The following is a 24,298-nucleotide window of genomic DNA, read 5'->3' as shown; positions in this document are numbered from 1 at the left end:
ATGCAAAGATCTGGCCTGTGAGCTTAGTCAGCAGAGAGACAGCGGGTGGGGGTTGTCAGCAGGCATTTGGATGGGGTTTCTGCTGTCTCTCATGCCCCTTCCCAGAGGGGCTAGGCCTCCAGACAAGTGGGAGCTCACAAATCAAACACTGGAGACTTGAATACAACCTTGGTAAAGAAAGGTCTAAACTGAAAACTTTTGACACACAATCATTGGAGTTGTGATTTAAAATAAGTATAATATCTATACATGAGCAGAAAAGGTAAGAGAGAAGCAATAAGACACAAGAAAAATAAGTCATAAAATTGTGAATATTAGATGTTGAAATGTAATAGTTGAAATAAAGAACATAAGAGAGGGATAAATACCAGGCTGGATATAGCTGAAGAAGGAATTACTGATTTGGAAGATAATATAGAGGAACTCTTCCAGAAGATAGTTCTAAAGATATATAAGAATATACATAAAATATACTAAGAAAGACAAGATTCACAAGATTAAAGGAAGATGGAAGACTTCAGGATGAAAAAGTTTAGGATGCTAAACAAGGGGAGAAGGCAACACCATTACTTAACAAATTTTGTTAAACAAGATATTGAAGACAATGAAAGTATGTTAAAAACATTCAGAGAGAAAAGCAAACTCCCATGTAGGAATCAGAATCAGGTGTCAAATGTTTTTATAGTAATATATGATACAAAAACTGGAGTAATTTTTTAAAGTATTAAAGAATATCCAGTTGAATACTTATTCAAATTTGAGGACATAAACATAGGCATTGAAAATTTCAGGACTTTCAATAATGTCATACAATGAAATCATTCTTGAAGTAAGTATTCAAATAAGTAAAGAAAAACAAAACATTACCCAAGAGATGCTATAAGTATAAGGGGAAGAAGTAGTTATCAAATTATTCAGTAACATTGTGTGTGTATGTATGAGAGAGAGAGAGAACAAGCACAAAATCATAGTACTTAAAGTTCATTCATAACAACTGAAAATTAAGTTCTAGAAAATATTAATAAAATAAGAGCTGGGGAATAACAAATTAGATTTCTGTTTTCTGCAAGTGACACTTTTAAAACAAAAAGACAAAATGTTTTAAAAGGGAAAATACAAACAGCAACAACAAAGCTGGGGTAGCAATTTTAAAACCTAACAAAATAAAATTTAAGACAACAATATCATGTGAGTACATAAGGCCTGGAGAATTCCATGGACTGTATAGTCCATGGGGTCACAAAGAGTCGGACACGACTGAGTGACTTTCAAAAAAAGAAAAAAAACATAAGGATATTATATACTGTAAAAGAATAGGAAAGGCATGACATTATAAACATAAGTGTTCCTATAAAACAGACTAAAAACATATAAATCAAAACTTTCCAGTGAGAAACGGGTAAATGAACGATTGTCATTTCAGATTTTACATATGTCTCTCTAAAACTGCAATCAAGTAGACAAAAAATAAACAATCTATTCTTCACACAGAACCTAAGATAATTTTTTAAAGATGGACATTAGATTGTCATTTTTAAAACCATAATTCTTCTGTAGCTTCCCATTAATCTTAGAATAAAATCTAGACGGTTCTGCATGTCTCTTATGGTTCATGACTTGTTCACTCTTATTTCACGATTTTCTTTCTCTTATTTATTATATTTGTGCCAGACTAACCTCCCTGGTGACACAGACAGTAAAGAATCTGCCTGCAATGTGGGAGACCCAAGTTCAATCCCTGGATTGAGAAGATTCTCTGAAGAAGGGAATGGCAACCCACTCCAGTGTTCTTGTGGATAATTCCATGAACAGAGGAACTTGGTGGGCTACAGTCCATATGGTTGCAAAGAGTCAAACATGGCTGAGCAAATAGCACTTTCACTTTTCAGCACTTTTCACTTTTCAGAAGATGCTAAGCTCCTTGCTCAGGAGTCTGGCATGTACTGTTGGTGCTAAAATAGTTGCTCACTTACTTCTAGTGATTTTGCACCATTCAATTCTCTCCTTAAAATATCCCTTCCCTGGCTATTGTAAACAATGCTGCAATGAACATTGGGGTACATACACACAGTACTATATGTAAAATCCACTAGTTATATAAGGACCTATGGTATAGAACAGGAAACTCTGCTCAATACTCTGTAACAACCTATATACAGAAAAAGATCTGAAAAAGGATACACGTTGATTCACTTTGCTGTACCCCTGAAACTAACACAGCAGGGTTATCAACTATGTTGTTGTTGTTTAGTTACTAAATTGTGTCTAACTCTTTGTGACCCCATGGACGCCCACCAGTCTCCTCTGTCCACGGAATTTTCCAGGCAATAATATTGGAGTGAGTTACCAGTTCCTTCTCCAGGGGATCTTCCTGACCTGGAGATTGAGCCCACGTCTCCTGCATTGGCAGGCAGATTCTTTATCACTGAGCCACCAGGGAAATCAGCTAGACTCCAAGAAAAATTTTTAGAAAATCTCTGCCTCAGAGAGGTCTTGCCTATTCATTTTTCACTGAAAATAAAACAAAAAGCAAACTAGAAATACTCCCACTCCCCCAATTCTCCATGCAGGGTATTTCTTCAGCACCTCTTACCACCATCTGGCTTATATCTTGATTCGTCTACTGTTGCTCTATCCCACTAGAGTGAAATCTCTATCAGGGATGTGACTTTTTATCCACCGCACACTCACACCCTCAGCAGAGTGCCCTCCATCATGCACGTCACTGAAAAGGCGGGGGGTGGCAAGGAGGGGAAGACTTTCACAAACCCAGGTCTCCAACTTGCCAGTGCTGGCACTTTGGAACATTTCTGACTTTGGTTTCCTTCTCTCAGATGGTTTGTGGTGTGTGTATGTGTTTTAAAGAGGTATACAAGATCTTAAGGATGAACTCACTAATGAGTTAATTCATGTGAAAATGCCTATAAAGGGGTCCAACTTGTAGCAGATACTTGGAGAATAACGAGGAAGACCAGGCTTGCAACTCTCCCTCCTTAGCTCAATTGCTCTAGATACAGAATTACTTGCACCGCGACAAGCTAAAACTGCCACAGCAGAATTCTTTGGGTCTCTGCCCTTCTTTATTCCTTAGAGTAAAACACGAGCATTACATTCAGGTCAGAAAGCCTCCTGAACTTCATTGTGACAATTATGACAATGTTATCAGGCCTGCCAGTTTAGAGCCGTGGTCAGCTCTGTATTGCTTCTGCGCTTAGGCAAAGCGGATGGTGTGCATGGTGATTAAGTAACACGGAGTCTGCCCTGCCTCTCGCATAGAATTAATTTTGTTGTAGCTTCCATTTCATTAGAGAAACACTTTAAAATAGGTCAAGTGTAACCAAGACTAAATTGAAAATGCATTATTCTGTTTTGGTAGGCCCTCCGAGCTGATACATATTTAATGCAATTTTAGAAGGAAGTTCAAATGCCAGGCAGCCTCCTTTAAGGAAACAAGTGTTTTAAGCCTCACACTCGGTAATTTTATAATAAACACTCAGTATATCTCTTCTACTATCCTAGAACATGTCCTGGACTGAAGATAAGTTATCTGCATGAGTTACGAGGAATGCAGCTGATGGCACTGCGCTGAACCCTGTTCTTGTGATTGTCCGTGCCTCTTTGGGACTCAGTTTATCTGTTTTTTTTCCTACATTTTCTTTCTTGGTGTTAGATTCTTGGCATTACAGAAGTTCAACACAACTTAGGTATGTTCTTTGCTGTTTACTCATATATTAACATAATTGTCTTATTCATCACATTATTCGGTCAACCGAATGATTACAGTCACTGTTTTTTCACTAAGTGCAAAAGCATCTCTATTTAGATGGGATGTCAATGCAGCTTAAAAAATGAACACTTTATGTCTATAATTGTGGTGATTTTTCAAAAAGGAGTCCATGGACTCGTGGTGGACACGGGCATCGGCATGGGGTGTGGGGGTGTGGGGTGTGGACAAAGGGAAGGAGATGTGAAGTAGGTTGTGAGTTGTGGCCTTAAGTTATTAACACAATGTTTGGCGCTCAAAATATTCAAATCAATTGAAAGAGGAGAGGATGAAATGATTTCCTTCGCTTCCTGCCAGTCTGCTTTTGGAGAATGTGAAAGGATAATTTCTGGGCTTAATGTTGTGTCATGGGTTTAAAAAATCACTGGATTTTCCAGATTTAAGGACAACCTGATCTGATCAGTTTCAGAAGAAAATCTGAGTGCATATGCTGATATGTATGTTTTATTCTCATAGCCCAGGTCTCTCCACCTAGAGTGGATCCCTGCTGCCATCAGAAAACACTAGGATGCCTCAACCCCGTCATCTTCTGCACCAGCATCCTCCTCAGTGGCAAATGCAGTCCCTGTGACTCAGGTGCATCCTGGGAATAAAGACAGGGACCTGAGTGGCGTTCTAGGTTTCTCCCTCATCTGGCCCACAGCCTCCAGAGTCTTCAAGCTGTGAGTCTCGTGCTTTAAAGGACAGCTCGTATGTATCTCCACTTCTGAAACTCCCCTTGTAACTGAGCTCTTGCTTTGCGTCTGTCTTTTTGAGACTGATCAACCTTACTGCTATAGTGCTCTTACTAAAGCATAGATATTTTTACATGACTTTCCTGTTTCAAATTTTTCAGTGTTCCCCATAACTTTCATCTCAAGCTCCATTCCTAGACCTTGTCTAGGGATCTACGTTCCTACTCCCTAGTCTTGTCTCGGTCATTTCTTCAAGTTCAGCTGCTTGCCCCAAACCACTGGCAACTTTGGAACATGACATACTCTCCTGTTTCTCTAAGGCTTCAAACATCTCTTAATCTCACTATTGGTATAACTTTTATTTTTAAAAAAATTTAATTGGACTAGCGTTCATTTACAATGCTGCATTAGTTTCTACTGTGCAGCAAAGTGAATCAGTCAGTTATTCAGGTACATACACCACGCTCTGCTGTGGTTAGTTGCTTAGTCGTGTCCGACTCCTTTCGACCCCATGGACTGTAGCCTGCCAGGCCCCTCTGTCCATGGGAATTCTCCAGGCAAGAGTACTGGTGTGGGTTGCCATTTCCTTCTCTGGGGGATCTTCCCAGCCAAGGAATCAAAGCCACATCCCTGCATTGGCAGGTGGATTCTTTACCACTGGGCCACCAGGGAAGCCCTCTTTTATATAGTAGTATGTATATGTCAATCATAATCTCTCAGTTTATCCCTAGCTCCCAGTTGCCCCTTGACACCCATAAGTTTGCTTTCTACACATGAGTAGAAAACAGAGCATCTACATCTATTTCTGTTTTATAGATTGACTTCCCTGGTGGTCCAGTGGTTAAGACTCCATGCTTACATTGCAGGATGCATGGATGGGTTCAATCCCTGGTCGGAGAACTAAAATCTCTCATTATGCCACATGTTGCAGCTAGGAAAGAAAAAAAAAAAGGATTTCCCTTATCTAATTTACTTTTTGAAACTCAGCTCGGATTCAGCCTTCCCTGAAAGCCTCCCTGGATGCCACAGCCTAATTTGAATTTCTTTTCCTTGTGAAGCTACAATATTCTCCTCATGTCTTTGCCATAAAACTCAGGCCTCATTTTTAAACTCGAAGGTGGCCAGTGCTTGCTTATTTGTCCAACCTAGTAATCTCTCCTCAGTGCTTGCCTGCGTGGATGCTCATTCGCTTTAGTCATGTCCAACTCTTTGTGACTCTATGGACTGTAGCCCACCAGGCTCTTCTGCCCATGGGATTTTCCCTGCAAAAATACTGGAGTGTGTTGCCATGCCCTCCTCCAAGGGATCTTCCCAACCCAGGGATCAAATCGCATATTCTGCATCTCCTGCATTGCAGGCAGATCCTTTACCTCTGTGCCCCTGGGGAAGCCCTCTACTCAGTGCTTATCCTCCCTAAACTGTCTGCGGAGTCTTGCTCTCTGGACTACCAGCTCTTTCTGAAGCAGTCTCCTCATTGTGTTCTGAGGTTCAGACTCACATTTACTTGTGTCTCTCTGCCTCTCCTGTTTTTCAGGGCTCCTTCTTCTGTGGAACTGGGGGTGTACATTGCAACTCTTTTTCATACCTTTACTCCCTGTGACTATCATGTCTTATGTTTAGAACCACCATGTCTGTGAGATAAATCCTGAATCTCTATTTTCAGTCCAGACCTGTGCTCCAAATATTCCACTATGACTTGAAATTCCTTCATGTGTGGGTGCATGATCAGTTGTATCCAGCTCTTTGTGACTCCATGGGCTGCAGCCCTCCATGCTCTTCTGTCCATGGGATTCTCCAGGCAAGAGTACTAGAGTGGGTGGCCATTTCCTTCTCGTAAAGAGAAGGATTCTTTACCACAGGCACCACTGGGGAAACCCCAAATTTGGAATTTTGGGTGCCAGTGGTTATATATTTATATACTTGTGTGGTCTTAAAATTGCCTGAATAACCTATTACACTCTAAATTCCATGGCTCATCACCATTTTCTTAGGGCCTGGCACATGCATATGTATATAAACACACATATATACATAAAATCAATAACTACTGACTGAATAGATAATGACAACCAGATGTCATTGGGACTCCATTAAATGGGCCTATTTTTTTTCCCTAAACTGCACCTTAGAACAAGCAAACAGTATCCCTTTATTTTAAAGGGTTGTGCTATTGAATCTATATAGGAATTGTTGAGATGACAGCCCCTCCCCCTAACTAATTCTGTGACATTCCTAATCATCTTTGCACTCAGATTGATAGGAGAGAAGTTTTATTCACTGTGATTGAGAGAATGTTTCCAACCACCTCAAGCCAAGTAAAGATAGATTTAGGAAACCTTGGAGAAGAATTTTCCGACTGGAATTACAATTATGTAGGTTATGCACTGCACTCAAAGTATGCCAATTATATCATAGGCATTATAGTTTAGTATAGTAAAATAATTTTAAATCAAGTGGAAGTAAAATATTTTTTTCTAATAAAATTAGTATGTATTATGACAGTTACGGTGGAAGTATAATACCTTGAGTAAATGGTGCCTTTTTTCTACTTTGCACAATGAGCCCATATACACTGGTTTGGTATTCACTGTCTAGATTTTGGAAGCTGCAGAGAATCTTTCTCTGATTTAGAAAAGTTTAAAGATGATAGACTAACCTTAATCTAGGTACTATTGCAGAGTGAAGAAAGAAACCAGTTGGAATAAGATGTTTTTTCACGCTAAGAAGCCAGTGTTCATGTTTCCTGGGGGCTAAGATGTTTTTTCACGCTAAGAAGCCAGTGTTCATGTTTCCTGGGGGCTTAAGTTGTCTTGAAAGAAGTCTGGTCTTCCTGCTAGGATGGTGTGATCTTAAAGGAAAAAGTCTGTGTGAAAGTGTTCTTTTTATGATGGTTGAATGACAAAGTATCCCAAAAGTCAGTGGCTTAAAATTATGACACATGTTTTCCTGACAAATCTACAATCGGACAGGGCTCAGCGAGAATCCCATGGAGACTCATGGCCCGGCATCCACTAGGGCAGGGAGCGGGCCAGAAGCAGGGGCCGAAGCGGCTGGGGCCCCTCCGACATCTCTCTCTCCCTCTCCCTCTGCTTGGTCTCCATGCGGCCTCTCCTGCTGGTGGCCTCAGGGTGACCGGGATTCTTCCGTCGGTGTCTCAGGCTCAAAGGTGTGAGTCCTGGGAGAGAGGTGACAGGAGACTTACTGCTAGAGTCATCTGGCTGAAAGCATTGCACAGGTCCACCTCCTTTCAAGCAGAGTGAATCTGGGGCCTCTTGGTTTCGATGGAGGGCTGTGAATGTCACATTGTAGAAAGAGCATGTGGCTTGGGGTCGGTACTGCTGTGGCCAGTAAAAGGAACTCTGGTGGGGACCAGAAGATGTCAGGTACAAAGTCTGTTGTCAATGTTAGGGGTGATTTTGGTTTGGGCAGTCTCCAAAAACATCTGCTGTAGAAAGGCACCTGTCACAGCCCCTCCATGCCAGAGGACAACTCTTTCATTTGATTTTTCTCCTGGGCTAAAATCTCTTGGTAAGATTCATCTTTCTTTGTTTCAGCCCTTATTTCTAATTTTTAAAAAGTAACTCTTTTCAACTTTTTATTTCCCATTGTCACTAACTAGTCCAGGTATTCAACAGCTCAGATCCATATATTGTAATGTCTCTGAGCATTGCTCTCTGCTCTTCCAATCTCTCCCACTATTGCTATGCTTCTATTTTTTTCTAGCGTCTTATGAAAAATGTCAATTATATACAAAACCTGAAGGGACTATGCAGTAACACCAGTATGCTGATACCTAAATTTCTAAAATTTTGTTAATTTTACTGTATCATATATTTGTCAATCCATTCATCCTTTTGACACAGTCACAAATCTATCATACTTTTGTGATTCATAGCTAAGTAAGCTGCATGCAAATGGACACTCTATTTTTAAGTGATTTAGAATGTATACCATTAACCAGCATTCGACATCTGTGTTCAACTCACTTCAGTCGCTCAGTCGTGTCCGACTCTTTGTGACCCCATAAACTGCAGCACGCCAGGCTTCCCTGTCCATCACCAACTCCCAGAGTTTACTCAAACTCATGTCCGTTGAGTCGGTGATGCCATCCAACCATCTCATCCTCTGTCATCCCCTTCTCCTCCTGCCTTCAATCTTTCCCAGCATCAGGGTCTTTTCAAATGAGTCAGTTCTTCACATCAGGTGGCCAAAGTAGAGTTTCAGCTTCAGCATCAATCCTTCCAATGAATATTCAGGGCTGATTTCCTTTAGGATGGACTGGTTGGATCTCCTTGCTGTCCAAGGGACTCTCAAGAGTCTTCTCCAATATCACAGTTCAAAAGCATCAGTTCTTCAGTACTCAGCCTACTTTATGGTCCAACTCTCACATCCATACATGACTACTGGAAAAACCATAGGTTTGACAAGATGGACTTTGTTGACAAAATAATGTCTCTGCTTTTTAATATGCTGTCTAGTTTCATCATAGTTTTTCTTACAAGGAGCAAGCATCTTTTAATTTCATGGCTGCAATCACCATCTGCAGTGACTTTGGAGCCCCCCAAAATAGTCTGACACTGTTTCCACTGTTTCCCCATCTATTTGCCGTGAAGTGATAGGACCATATGCCATGATCTTAGTTTTCTGAATGTTGTTTTAAGCCAACTTTTTCACTTTCCTCTTTCACTTTCATCAAGAGGCTCTTTAGATCTTCTTCGCTTTCTACCATAAGTGTGTTGTCATCTGCGTATCTAAGGTTATTGATATTTCTCCTGGCAATCTTGATTCCAGCTTGTGCTTCATCCAGTCCAGCAGTTTTTATGATGTACTCTGCATAAAAGTTAAATAAGCAGGGTGACAATATACAGCCTTGATGTACTTCTTTCCGGATTTGGGACCACTCTGTTGTTCCAATACAGTTTGAACTGTTGCTTCTGACCTGCATACAGATTTCTCAAGTGGCAGGTCAGGTGGTCTGGTATTCCCATCGCTTTAAGAATTTTCCATAGTTTGTTTTGATCCACACAGTCAAAGACTTTGACAATATCAATAAAGCAAAAGTCGATGTTTCATGGAACTCTCTTGCTTTTTTGATGATCCAATGGATGTTGGTAATTAGATCAAATTGGTATTTGTGTACAATATATTTTTAGGTAAATTTTCACATACAGAGAAATGCATGCATCATAGATGCATCATGTGACAAGTTTACAAAACATTGTTTTTTCTTAGAGATTTTTTGATGCCTACCATTTTTTAAGTCTTTATTGATTTTGTTATAATATTGCTCTATTTTATATTCTTTTCTGTTTTGGTTACAAGGCATATGGAATCTTAGCTACAGGACCAGGAATCTAACTTACTCTCTCTGCACTGCAAGGTGAAGTCTTAACCACTTGACTGCCAGGAAGCCCTGAAATCACTGTTTTTTAAGAGCTATTTTTATGCTCTTTCCCTTCTCAAGAAATCCAATGACTTCCCACTGTCTACCAAAATAAGCTACCCCAAATCTTCTGCAATTATATTCGCAACCACATTCATGCTGCAATTATATTCACAATCATTTCTCTTCCTTATATACTGTGAAACCTATGTAATCTGGGATGGTCATTCACATTTTTGTGTGTGTCACATTGAAAAAGAGTCAAGAGGGCTGTGGGCTGGTTTGCACATGAGACTGTGGATGAGGAACTCTTGGCATACTACGTGTAGGTTCAAGTCCTGGTTCTGCCACTAACCTGCTTTGTGATTTAAGGTAAATTAATTTGGGTCTTGGTTTTATAATCTTTAAATTGTAAATGTATCTTTTAGGCTCTTATTTGGGCTCATACATGGCTGGGGAAACAGTATGTGGAAAGATGGATGGATGGGCATATCTCTGCTAATGTCTTCAAATCTCCTTCAAGTACCTTAAATATACCTTACTGAACTACCTCAATTATATTGTCTCATTTTCTGACTACCCACATTGAAAAACTTTCATCTCCTGGCTTAAGTGTTGAGGTCAGCCCTTGACATGCAAGTTTGCAATAAATGTTTATTATTATTATTATTGTAATTTATTCATTTAAAAAGGAAAAAAGTCAAAGACCGCTGCATTAGGAAAATGCTCTTTAATACGGTATATGTCCATGTAGAAAAACAAATCTGCTATTATAATTCACTATGAAAAACCTAGGAATATAGGACTCAGTTGAAATATTTGTGGAATCATTAAATAGCTACTATAATTTTTATTATTTTTAGCTATCTTGTTTTGTTCTTGGAACAAAGATGTTTTCTCAACGTGAAATGCCGTCTCTGCCCTTTGACCTCCTCCACCCCCTAGTATGCACTGTGTGTTCTTGTTATGTGCTCACCAGCCTCCCCAGTGGCAGGGATATCTGCTCAACCATAAGGTACCATTGTTCTTCTTCTGACACCAGGCTTAAAAGATAACATTCCTCTCTCAATTCTGTAAGGGGTCATGATGACCCACCCCACCACTGGCTTTGTACATGCAAACATCATCGGTGAACTTTACATACAAAGAGAATCTATCATAGTTGCTGGACAGACTGGTCTGTCCAATGACCTGGGGAGAGACTGGGCTGTACATAATGGAAATTCTTAGCTTAAATACTTATTTACAACATCATTAATGTTACTAGCTCTATTACTTGTGTTCTCTATTGCTTGTATTCCATTTCACAATATTATCATTCCTTCCATTACCAAATGTGTGATTGGGGCTCCAATAAAATTAACGATGGCTAAGCAACTTTAAATGATTGACAAAATATACTTATATAAGATCAATGATTATAATAGTGTAACTCTAGATATAGGAAGAAGCAACAAAAGGGAGCCATTTCTTGGACCATGATCAACTAGCAGAGGTGTCTGGCTACTATTAACAGTAATTGCACATCAAATGGTCTATCAACACAAACCTCGCTTGACCTGGGGTTCCTAGCACTGTGGGACAAAGTGGTCATGAAATGCCTCCCAAACATTCATTGAATTAAGAATGAAAAAGAAGGGATCATAAAATAAAGAATGCTTCCCACTATCAAGTTCTGTAAGAAGCCAGTCATTAGTCACTGCAATCACCAAGCTACAGTGCACTTTACAAGGAATTCAGGGCAAAGATTAGGATAGCACAATCTGTGCTCTGGGAAAACTGGTACAACTAGTCCTAAGATAGTTAGATATCTCAGGAGGAAATCTTATGAGCCCAAATCCTAGAATCTTTCCATACTCAGAAAAGCACTAAAACCATTATGTCTGTTCCTTACAGAAAACAAGAGGAGTTCACAGGTGGCTCAATGATAAAGAATCTTCCTGCCAATGCAAAGAGACTCAGGAGACACGGGTTTGACCCCTGGGTTAAGAAAAACCCCTGGAGGAGGAAATGGCAACCCACTCCAGTATTCTTGCCTGGAGAATCCTTTGGACAGAGGGATTCAGACCATATTGCGGGCTACAGACCATAGGGTCACAAAGAGTCAGACATGACTGAGTGACTGAGCACCCATGCGCACATAGCCCTAACCTTCTATCAAGATGTGTCACTGATTGCTTGTCTCCCCTTCTCTAAAGTCACATGTATACTGGCTTCCCTCTTTACTCTTCAGAACAGACCAGGAACTGTCTCCCCAGTTATAATCCTCATGTTGACTCAAGTACATTTTTCATTTTTTAAAAATTAATTTTTATTGGAATATATTTTGCTTTACAACATTGTATTAGTGTTTCCTGTACAGCAAAGTGAATCACCTATATATATGTGTCTATATATGTATACACACACACACACACATATATATATATATATATCTCCCCTCTTTTTTGGGTTTCCTTCCCCTTTATGTCATTACGGAGCAATGAGTAGAGTTTCCTGAGCTATACTATAGGTTCTCTATAAGTTATCTATTCTATATGAGTAAAATTTTCCATTTCTTTTTTAGACTGACAATGGATTAGCTTTTCTTGTTGACAGAGGTCATTCCAAGCCATGAAAAATTTACCTTGCAGTGCGTGGATTAGAGGCCTGTAAATTTGTTATTAGCTTTTTGGCACATGTGTTATATCTAACTTAGATGTTATATCTGTAACCTAGGTGTTATATCTAACTTAGATGGGCAGGTACAAAATGTAATTTAGTATTTTGATTTTTCTTACTTTGAACAAAATCATCTTGAAATAGTTGGAAATGCCAAGCTGGGGGGTCAAGAAAGTACTTAACATGGAGCTGTAATTACCAAGTACCCATCTAACAGTCTCTCAAGTTCAATGTACATTTCCAAGAGGTAAGAGGCTACATTCTTTCCCCTGAAACAGAACAAGTACAAAAGTTCACTGAGTAAATAAATAAAATACTTGCTAATGTAGTCTGGTCAGCAAAAGTGTTGTTTCTGAAGACTGAAGTCCTTGATGAGTCAAAACGTAATTAATTAATCTATTTTCATTTTTAAAGGTTAAAAATAAAACAAGTTATTAAGACAGAGAATTTTGGAATGCTGTGAAGGGAAGTCTGTGTATAAGCTTCGGGTGTAGAGTCTTCTCTTTTACCCTTTCCCTGGTGGCAGTACAAAACATATATTCTTACAACTTTCCCTTTCCTCACTTCAACAGAAAGATGAGATGGAAAACAATGCAAGTGGTATTGAATTTCATTTTAAATTGGTGCTGTTTATATGTCACTATTCCTTCATAGAGCTTAAACTGTAAATTTTAATGAAATGAGGATCAAATAAGGGAATACATGATGTATCTCTGTGGCAACCTGTGAGATAGAGATTTGACAATTATCCAGCTAATCTGATTTGCAAAGACAGCCAAATTGGGTAGTTTAAGTCCCCAAGTGGATTTATTTGGCCTAGTCAATTCAGATTGACTGTGCACTTAATTACATTACAACACAGTTGCCAACATTCTCCTCACTGCAGGATGCATGGAAAGAGTTCAAAGAAAAGTGTGATGAAGGACACTGGAAGGAAAAAATATTAGGTGATGGCAAGTGAATGAGTCAGTGAACTGAGAAAAGTGCAAAGGATTCAATTGTAACCTGCAAGAAAGAAAAATAAAATCTACCTCCTAATGATACATGAAATAACAGAAACGGAGCGAGGCTGGGAGATGTCAGTGTCATCCTATAGAAAATATGTCAGTCATCTTTTGTTTAAGTCGTTTAAAGATGATCAAAAACTTACTTCTATGGCTTCCAATGACTTAAACAATGTTTTTTAATAATTTATTTGTACTATTGAACTAGCGCATGTCTGAGTCCTTTAGTGATCAATCTTTATTGTTGCTGGAGCTAAATGCAGCCTATTGCCATGTGTGGGGAAATTTGCAAGCATACATTATTTCCTGAAATAAAATCATAAATGAAAAATTCAAGAGGGCACCCATTAAACTACCTTGTTAGATAAAATGAATTTAGGTACATTTTGCATAGTTATTAAACTATCCAAAGTTTAAACATAGCCAAAGAAAAAAAAACACCAATTTGGCTTCAGATCAGTTTTTCTTGCCTTGAACTTGTAGTTCAGAAAATCTAGAGAAAGAAAGTTACAATTTCTTAGAGTAGCAATAGACAGTTTTGTTCCTTTTGCTTACCCCATCTCCTAACCCCAACTCAGCATCCCAGAATACTATTAATTCATGATCAGTTAGACTTGGAATGTTTACTCCTATTTCATCAGAGATTCCATAACTGGAGTAGATGAATATCTGTAAAAATTAGAAAGACATTGACTGTAATCAATCTCATTTAAAATAAATACCTTCCTTTAAGGCAAGAATATACAATGGAGAAAAAACAGCCTCTTCAATAAGTGGTGCTGAGAAGACCAGACTGTGGCATATAAAAGAATAAAATTAGAATATTTTCTAAAATCATACACCAAAATAAATGCAAAATTGATTAAAGATTTAAATGTAAGGCCAGACACTATAAAACTTAGAGGAAAACATAGGCAGAACACTTTTTGACAGAAATTGCAGCAAGATCCTCCTTGACCCACCTCTTAGGATAATGGAAATAGAAACAAAAATTTTAAAAAATGGGGCCTAATTAAACTTAAAAGCTTTTGCACAGAAAATGAAATGATAAATAAGACAAAAATGCAATCCTCAGAATTGGAGAAAATAATTGCAAACAAAGCACTGACAAAGGATTAAGCTCCAAAATATACAAACAGCTGATGCAGCTCAATATCAAAAAATAAAAAGCCCAATTCAAAAAAAAAAAAAAAATAGTGGGCAGAAGACCTAAACAGACTTTTCTCCAAAGACGTACAGATGGCCAACAAACACATGAAAAATTGCTCAACAATGCTCATTACTGGAGAAATACAAATCAAAACTAAGAAAAAAAAAAAACTATAAAACATACCGGTGTTTTATTTATTTATTTGTTATTATTTTTATTTATCAGAATGGCCATCATCAAGGAATCTACAAACAATAAATGTTGGCGAGGATGTTGAGAAAAGGGAACCCTCTTGCACTGTTGGTGGGAATGTAAATTGGTATAGTCACTTGGAAAACAGCATGGAGGTTCCTTAGAAAACTAAAAACAGAACTACCACATGACCCAGCAATTCCGCTACTGGGCACATACCCTGAGAAAACCATAATTCAAAAAGACATGTGTACTCCAGTGTTCGTTGCAGCACTATATACAGTAGCCAGGGCATGGAAGCAACCTAGATGCCCATCAACAGATGAATGGATAAAGAAGTTCTAGTTACATATACACAATGGAATATTACTCAGCCATAGAAAGGAAGAACCTGCGTTGGTTGAACTGAGGTAGATGAACCTAGAGCTTGTTATACAGAGGGAAGTAAGTCAGAAAGAGAAAATCAAATATTTTCATGCATATATATGGAATCTAGAAAAGTGGTACTGATGAACCTATTTGCAGGGCAGGAATAGAGATGCAGACATAGAGAACAGACCTGTGGACACAGTGGGGGAAGGAGAGGGCGGGATGAACTGAGAGAGCAGCACTGAAACATATACACTACCGTGTGTAAAATAGATAGCCAGAGGGCAGCGGTTGCATGGGCCCAGGGAGCTCAACCCATGCTCTGGGACAACTAGTGGGCTGAGGTGGTGTGTAGGAGGGAGTCGCAGGAGGGAGGGGACATGTACAGGGGCCAGGCAGGACCAGAGTGGCCCCGTGATGGGGGTGGGGATGGAGGTGTCAGCCCCACACTTCCTGCAGACGCCAACAAGCTGCAGGGTGACTGCAGCCCTGACAGGGAACGCCAGTGATAGGAAGGGGAAGAAATGATGTCTTTTAAGCCCTGGACATTCTGCCTTCCATGCCCATGCTGCTCCTGGCATCGAAGAGCTGTCGCTCACTGTGCAAGAACTCTGGGTTCAAATTTTCCTTTAAGTAGAAGGTTCTCTGCAGGGCAAGTGAATGATAATAATCAGTGCTTTTCTGTGCAAAGATGGGAAAGTGACCCAGGGCCACTTGCTGATGAAGAGAAAAGGCTGCTGCTAAGAAGCCTGTCCACACGGATGCCTGCTGACCATCCATGTGCTAAGACAGTTCTCAAATTGGTTCACCTCCTTTCTGCTGCTGTTGCTGCTGCTAAGTCGCTTCAGTCGTGTCCAACTCTGTGCGACCCCATAGACGGCAGCCCACCAGGCTCCCCCGTCCTTGGGATTCTCCAGGCAAGAACACTGGAGTGGGTTGCCATTTCCTTCTCCCATCTCCTTTCTAGCTGTTTCCTAATTCTACATCCAATTTTACTTCATCAACCTGTCAAAATTATCCTCTCAAGCTATGTAGTCTGAAGATATGGCTGATTTATAGGTCCCTTGTAACAGCAAACAAAGATGGATCTCTCACTACCTCAGAACATTAAATACCTATTTTGAGACCCAAATGCTTAGCTCAGATTCAGCGGAACAAATTCCCAATACATGTTAAATTGGGGAAACACATTCACTTTGATGTTATTGAAAAACACATTGGAATCTTAAAGGCAAAGAGGAAGATTTACAGTAGAATCACGGTATTTAATCAAAAGAAAGCACATATTTAAAATATATATCCTTAAAAATGTTTGTTGAATAAATTGTGTTGACATGCTATATACCTTCACTTACTGCAGAGTAAGCTGGGGCACACAGACAGGAAAAGGGAATGCTTTAGCAATAATATTTTATACACTATGTGCCATCTTTACCTTAACATGGTATAGAATATTTCTAGGTAGAGACCAGTTGAACAACTTAGATGATCTTTTGTCAAATAAGTGAGGTCTAGGGAGTATGACAGGCTTCCCTGATAGCTCAGCTGGTAAAGAATCTGCTTGCAATGCAGGAAACCTTGGTTTGATTCCTGGGTCAGGAAGATCCCCTGGGGAAGGGATAGACTACCCACTCCAGTATTCATGGACTTCCCTGGTAACTTAGACAGTAAAGAATCCTCCTGCAACATGGGAGATCTGGGTTTGATCCCTGGCTTGGGAAGATCCCCGGAGGAGGGCATGGCAACCCACTCCAGTATTCTGGCCTGGGGAATCCCCAAGGACAGAGGAGCCTGGTGGGCTACAAGCCGTGGGGCCACAAAGAGTTGGACATGACTGAGAAACTAAGTGCAGGAAATATAACAGGAAATAATGGAAGCTAACAAACATCTTTTTAAGATAGTGGCTTTTGAATTGTTTTCACAAATAGATTAAACTTTATGAACTGCAATGTGTTTTATTTAAAAGAAAATTCTGGATGTTGATTTGAACTGAAAGTACAAGGCTTTCTTTCCCTTTCACAGTTTTCTCTTGAAAGGTTTTTTCCTGTGAAATACATAATACACTGTTACAAGTTGATTATAATGAGGGCTTATCCTAGAATAAAGGAAAGAAAAGCCAAATTTGGCTAATTTTGCCTCTTGAGGAATGAATCTGTGAGCTGTATGTGTGTTAGAAAGCATATGTAAAATAGATAGCAAATGGGAATTTGCTGCATGGCTCAGGAAACTCAAACAGGGGCTCTGTATCAACCTAGAGGAGTGGGACGGGGAGGGAGATGGGAGGGAGGGTCAAAAGGGAGGGGATATATGTATACCTTTGGAAGGAAACATGACCAACCTAGATAGCATATTAAAAAGCAGAGACATTACTTTGCCAACAGAGGTCCGTCTGGTCAAGGCTATGGTTTTTCCAGTGGTCATGTATGGATGTGAGAGTTGGACTGTGAAGAAAGCTGAGTGCCAAAAAATTGATGCTTTTGAACTATGGTGTTGGAGAAGACTCTTGAGGGTCCCTTGGACTGCAAGGAGATCCAACCAGTCCATCCTAAAGGAGATCAGTCCTGGGTGTTCATTGGAAGGACTGATGCTGAAGCTGAAACTCAAATACTTTGGCCACCTTATGCAAAGTGTTGACTCATTGGAAAAGACTCTGATGTTGGGAGGGGTTGGGGGCAGGAGGAGAAGGGGACGACAGAGGATGAGGTGGCTGGATGGCATCACTGACTCGATGGGCATGAGTTTGAGTAAACTCCGGGAGTTGGTGATGGACAGGGAGGCCTGGTGTGCTGTGATTCATGGGGTTGCAAAGAGTCGGACACTACTGAGTGACTGAATTGAACTGAACTTGGTTGATTCATGTTGAGGTTTGAGAGAAAACAACCAAATTCTGTAAAGCAATTATCCTTCAGTAAAAAATAACAATAATAAAAAAATGAAACCTCCCCCCCCCCCAAAAGGCAGGAAGGCCAGGGGTCTCCAAACGGAGGAAATAGGCTGCAAGTGCCAGACATTTTTATCTCTCTTAAGCAGCAGGAGGAAACAAACCAGCGATATTTTTTCTTCTCTATACAAATTTAAAAAGAGGTTTCTCTTAAAATGCTGTGTTGCCATGACACCTGGTTTCACCTGAAACTAACTACTCTCGAACCTTGAGTTAACTAATACATTTTTTCTATGGAAATGTTTGTCTTAAGATATGTTGTCCCCCTAATCTATGTAAACGAAACTATTTGTTTGGTAATCTGCCCTTCTACAAGATTTAAGTCAATCGTTTCATGGCCAGGGATGAATTATCTGGTGTCATTCTAAATTCTAAGACATTCCTTTCTTTTCATTAACAGACTGTGAGTGACTATATAACTTACAGCTAAAGACTAGGAGGTGGGTACTCTTTTGCCCCCCTTCTGATGCCTATGTCAGAAGCTTTCTCTATCTCCTTTATACTTTAATAAAACTTTATTACACAAAAGCTCTGAGCGATCCAGCCTCATCTCTGGCTCCAGATTGAATTCATCTCCTCCGGAGGCCAAGAATCCTGGCGTCTTATCGTTCAGCAACAACCTTTCAGCAACAAACACTAATATCAAAAGCAGCTTTTTAGAAAGATGAGTGAGGGAAAAAAATGAATGCTGGTATGTTCACAATGAGATATTTTGACAATCCCACATACATTGTTTTAAATTTTTATATAGCAGCTCTGTAGCTTTTGGATCAGCATTAACATAGCTAATGCACACAAATCCTATTAGTGTAAGAAAAATAGTCACAAATGTATCTTATACATCCTAAAACAAGCTATAAATATAAACCGATAAAAACAAAAACAAAAACAAAAACAAAAAACCCAAAACTCAAGATTGGAATAACCAGAAAACTCAAAGTATAATTGCAGTTGAATAATATGAGGTAGAAAGATTCAACAGTAAAGACTAAGGAGAAAAACTTTAAGTGTTTACTAACAGTTCAACATTTTTATTTATTCCACACTTGGATATTTCATATTCACAACAGCAAGATCAGTCAGGACTTATACAACCCTGAAATTCAGCAAAATTAATAATGTTCTGTTTCTAATGTTCTATTTACTAAAAAAAAAAAGTCTCAAGGATCTTGATGGATTCTAAATCCATCTCTGTTTCCAAGCCAGGGAACACTTGTACCATTAAAGAGAATGTCCTATGACCAATGTTCCATCTCAAAGGCCCCTAAAAACTGTTTTGTGTATCCTTCTTGTATTGTAATCCATGCTTTCTAACTTCTATGCCTTTCACATATATACCTTTAAACATCCTTTCCTTGCATTTAATCAAGTCATACCCACCCTCCAAGTCCCTGTTAATATACAGTTCTTCCCTAGTGCTATCCTGTCACCAAATGTAAATGCACCCCCCACAACCTCTGGTCTATACACTTTTGACTGGAATATCAGAGGTTCCCATGACCACGCCTGGGGCAGTGACTTCCTAGGACTGCTCACAGGAATGAACTTGTAGTTATATTTATCCCGATGGTTTATTACAATGAAAGGACACAAAGCAAAGTCAGCAAAGGGAAAAGGCACATGAGGTGAAGTCCAGAGGGAACTGGGAGCAGAGTTCCAAACGTCCACAAGTTGACTCCCTGGGGAGTCACACAAGACGTGCTTAATTCCTGTAGTTGTGAGTGTTGGTAACATGAGTCTGAGTAAACTCTGGGAGTTGATGATGGACAGGGAAGCCTGGTGTGCTGCAGTCCATTGGATCGCAGACTTGGACACAACTGAATGACTGAACTGAACTGAATTTTTGTTTTTAAGGTGAAATAAAAATCCAGAATATCTCTCCTATGCCATAAGCTTTCAATACTCTGGTGTCTTGCTTGGATTTATAGAGAGTCTAGAAAGCAGTATGAGTTTTTTCAACTATTGATTCTATAAAGCAAATATCTTACCAAACTAATGTCTTAAATTGCTTTTTACAACTTGTCCTGGTTAAATTCCAGCGTAGTTGAGCCCAAACTCCTGGAAAAATTGAGTTCATGGAAATAGTACCGTGATGTTTGACAGTTTCCACTGATGTGTGTGGCAGCTCTCTGAGCTCGAGGGAGAGAATTAACATGCTTTGAGTGACACCCTGAAAGCAGCAAATTACTTTTTGCATACAGCACTGAAGAGGAAAAAATAACTTCACTCATTCTGTTGTGTGAAAGCATGTCCTTTCATCACAGTAAACCCTTAAAATAGTTATTACCATTAGCAGGTCATATTTGTACATTGGTCACAGATAACAACTGCAGGTAAACATTGTAAAATATTTACTTGAACTCATAAAATATGTAAATCAATAAACAAGGAAATGAATATACTTCACCTACTTTTGAGATATTACTTGATCGACTTGCAGATCGCCTTGGGGATTTGTCATTCTGAAAAATAAAATTAGAGACATTGATTAAAATATAGCAATAATCTTTACTGCTGAGAAAAGAAAGCATAACACAGGCCAAAATGTAGAAGTCCTTCTTATTGTTCTGACAGAGAAAAAAATCTTCTTACACAAGATGGTATTTCTCACACCAAATTTTATTTCTATAGTACATATTAGTGTCTTTTTTAAAAAAATATTTCAATTAGTATCAGGGTTTATACCAGTCTAGGAATATTTATTTCTAGGAAATGCTTATTTCTCTAGAAAAATAAATGCAGTTCCTTTGAAATAAATTTAGAAATGAAAATATAGTCCATTTTTTCTTCTTTGGCTTTGGCTACCAGGAAATTCTGAGTAAAGTCTGATTCTCAGTGTCAGTAAATATTGCATCCGTATGCAATATTTGGTACATGGTGCATAACATCTAACTTGTATTCTTCTACAATACACTTTGTTTGTCTTTTCTCTTATTTTAAAAATGAGAGAAAGTTTAAAGACAATTTAAAAGGTAACTGTTTAATTAAAAAATATTTTAAAATTTAAAGCTTAAAAAATAAATTTTAAAAATTATACCTCTGTTCTTGCCTCCTAAGGAATTTTCAATTTAGGATAAAAGAAGCATGCACAAAGCTCTTGAATAGATATTTTTATTAAAAAAAAAAGTCATCCAATTTTAAAGTAAAAAGGGCCCCTGACAAGTGGCACCCCCTGGTTAGAAGACCATAGGCATTGTGCTGCCTTCACCCCCAGGACGCTGCCCGAGCCAGGGCCAGTGCAGGGCTATCTACCAGGTCAGTCACTCTTCCCACTCCCCCAGTTATCTGCTGGTGGGTGACTGATCGTCAGTCAGGATGTGTGGGTGCTCTGCATGTTACATGTACCAAGAGATCACAGCACATCTTTCCTTCTGTGTAGAAAACCTTGAAAGACCCTGTTCTGGAAACCAATATTTTGTGAAAGGTCTGTATTAATGCTTTAGAAATCTTTAAAAAACTATTTCTGAGCATCTGGACTCAATATCACAGTGGATCAGAGTAGACAACTACAGTGTATCTTGACAGAAGTCATATTTGAAAACTAAGTGTTTTTTTTTTATGTTTTTTTTTTTTTTCCATTTATTTTTATTAGTTGGAGGCTAATTACTTTACAATATTGTAGTGGTTTTTGTCATACACTGACATGAATCAGCCATGGATTTACATGTATTTTCCCATCCCGATCCCCCTTCCCACCTCCCTCTCCACCCGATTCCTCTGGGTCTTCCCAGTGCACCAGGCCCGAGCACTTGTCTCATGCATCCAGCCTGGGCTGGTGATCTGTTTCACCTTAGATAATATACATGTTTCGATGCTGTTCTCTTGAAACATCCCACCCTTGCCTTCTCCCACAGAGTCCAAAATTCTGTTCTGTATGTCTGTGTCTCTTTTTCTGTTTTGCATATAGGGTTATCGTTAGCATCTTTCTAAATTCCATAGATATGAGTTAGTATACTGTATTGGTCTTTATCTTTCTGGCTTACTTCACTCTGTATGATGGGCTCCAGTTTCATCCATCTCATTAGAACTGATTCAAATGAATTCTTTTTAATGGCTGAGTAATATATAAGGAAGCTGTGGTACATATACACCATGGAATATTACTCAGCCGTTAAAACTAAGTTTTTATAACAAGCTGCAGGTCTGAAATTGCCCAGCGATGACTTCTGGAGACAGTTTTCAGAAACACTGTGATGAGGGGATATGGCAACGTGTTAATATGGAAACACCGTGGCTGCGTTCACCGCAAACTGTCACTGAGTCTGGCGCAGGCTTGCAGGCGTTACAGCTGAACAGTGCTTTTTCCTTTACATGCAACTTCTGCTTCATACAACCGTGAATGTCACTGTGAAGCATGTTATTACAGACCGAGATGAGTCGCAACTATATGATTAGTTACACCTTGTAAGAGCCCTGTGATCCAGCTGGAGATTAATGTGTGTGTTCCCCAAAGACATTTTTCCTTGATTAGCTTCCCCTGGTGATGGAGAGAGGTCCTTTTCCACTGACACTTCAACTCTTCTTCTACAGACAAGAAAACAAAACTAATCCATCTTTTCTTCTCAGTGAAATTCAGAATTTTGACATGCTACTTGATAGAAGAGAGGTCAATGATACAACAGACTTGAGGGAAGTTTGGTTGTCCTCATTGTTTTACCATGTTTTCTATGTTTATGCGATATTTGAGAACCTAGCCAAAGAACTAGACTTGAAAGGTGCTTCAGCAAGAACTAAGAAGTACTATACAAACTGAATTTGACATCAGGTTACCTACTTTTTCCAACCAAATGGGACTCGGTAGTGTTTTGAGATAAAAACGACAGTCAGGTCCTTCCACAATTGTGAGTGAGTTCATCATGGGGCTATAATAAGCAGATAATTCCCACAGCAGCTCCCAATCTAGCAGCATGGGGAACACCTCCTTGATTATTTAGTATTTCAAAAGATCTTTTACCTTGAAATCTGTTAGTTCCATTCTCTTTTAATACAAGGTTAGGCATTGAAGGAAGTAAACAAGCTTAGACAAGGGCTAGCATTTTGCCATGGCTAAGGTCTCTATTATTTTTATTCCAGTTTACACTTGGGAACAGAGAGGTTACCCTATTGCTCATCTGCAGTGATGTAAAATTTGGGGTTTTGATGTGAACTAGACTTGTACCACTGAACTAGTTCTAGCAGGAGTATATTCAAGAGTTCAGGCCTCTAAACTACTCCCTGTGAAATGGGGACTGGATTGAATGAGTTATAGATGAAAAAAATTATAGATTACAAGATTATAATATTTCCATTATTATTCACAGGTAGAGGAAACACCCAAAGAGCTCCCTCAAAAATCATGACAATCATCACAAGTTACTAGATCTGTAATTTTAATATAAACACCCTAGTTTCTCTGTCCTGCAATTCCACCTCCATTGTAGATTAGATTCTGGCATATAAAACTTAAGAATGGAAAATCAAATTGCTCTCTACCAAAGAGGATTAAGGAATTCCAGTCTGCCTTGCTTTCAAAGCAAAGCATCAGAAGCACTTTCTTTCCCTCATGGAAAACTTCCAAAGCAACCTGTCCAATTTGCTACTGATTAACTGGGTGGTTTGTCCCATTACTATTGCTGTGATGTGTTCTTTTTTCCTAGATCAGTGAAATATGGTTGTCATACCTCATTATGATCAGTTTAAATTCTTTACCTTAGATTAAATAGAAGCTGCCACAGAATATAATGTAACTTACTGGTACCCAAATTATAATGATCTTGTAGGTCACTAAAAGTTGAAACCATTAAGAGTTCCAGACAAATCTACACAAAAATTAAGGGATCATGAAGCAATAACATTGATGAGATATTTTAGTAGATCAATTTTAGCAGCTTATTCACGGCATGCAGGGAGAGAGACTTCTAGTTTCACAAGTGTTTTAAAATATTTTCAAAAGTTTATAATTTTTAATGTATTGCTAAATTTTTTGTGATGATTATTATTAATATAGGATAATTTTTTTTCAACTTGACCTTACTAAGAAAGAGTTGATTTTTATCACCAGCAAGAATAAATGATTACCAAATAAGGAAATCATTACTAAGTTGTTTGTACTCATTTAACATTATAATCTAAGGAAACTGACATAGTTCCTTTAAAGTGGA

General features: G+C 38.9%; 1 protein-coding gene across 1 annotated transcript in view; it reads right to left on the bottom strand.

Moving 5' to 3' along the window:
* Positions 1-24,298, bottom strand: part of MARCHF1 (membrane associated ring-CH-type finger 1) — a 1,121,888-nt gene that overhangs the window by 200,497 nt on the left and 897,093 nt on the right. Inside the window, exon 6 of the mRNA XM_043870936.1 lies at positions 20,570-20,620. Within this exon, the coding sequence (XP_043726871.1) occupies positions 20,570-20,620 (51 nt within the window). The remainder of the gene's footprint in view (positions 1-20,569; positions 20,621-24,298) is intronic.

The sequence above is a fragment of the Cervus elaphus genome, chromosome 17 (assembly GCF_910594005.1).
Source record: "Cervus elaphus chromosome 17, mCerEla1.1, whole genome shotgun sequence".
Classification (NCBI taxonomy): Eukaryota; Metazoa; Chordata; class Mammalia; order Artiodactyla; family Cervidae; genus Cervus; species Cervus elaphus.
This window is presented reverse-complemented; position numbering and strand designations above follow the sequence as displayed.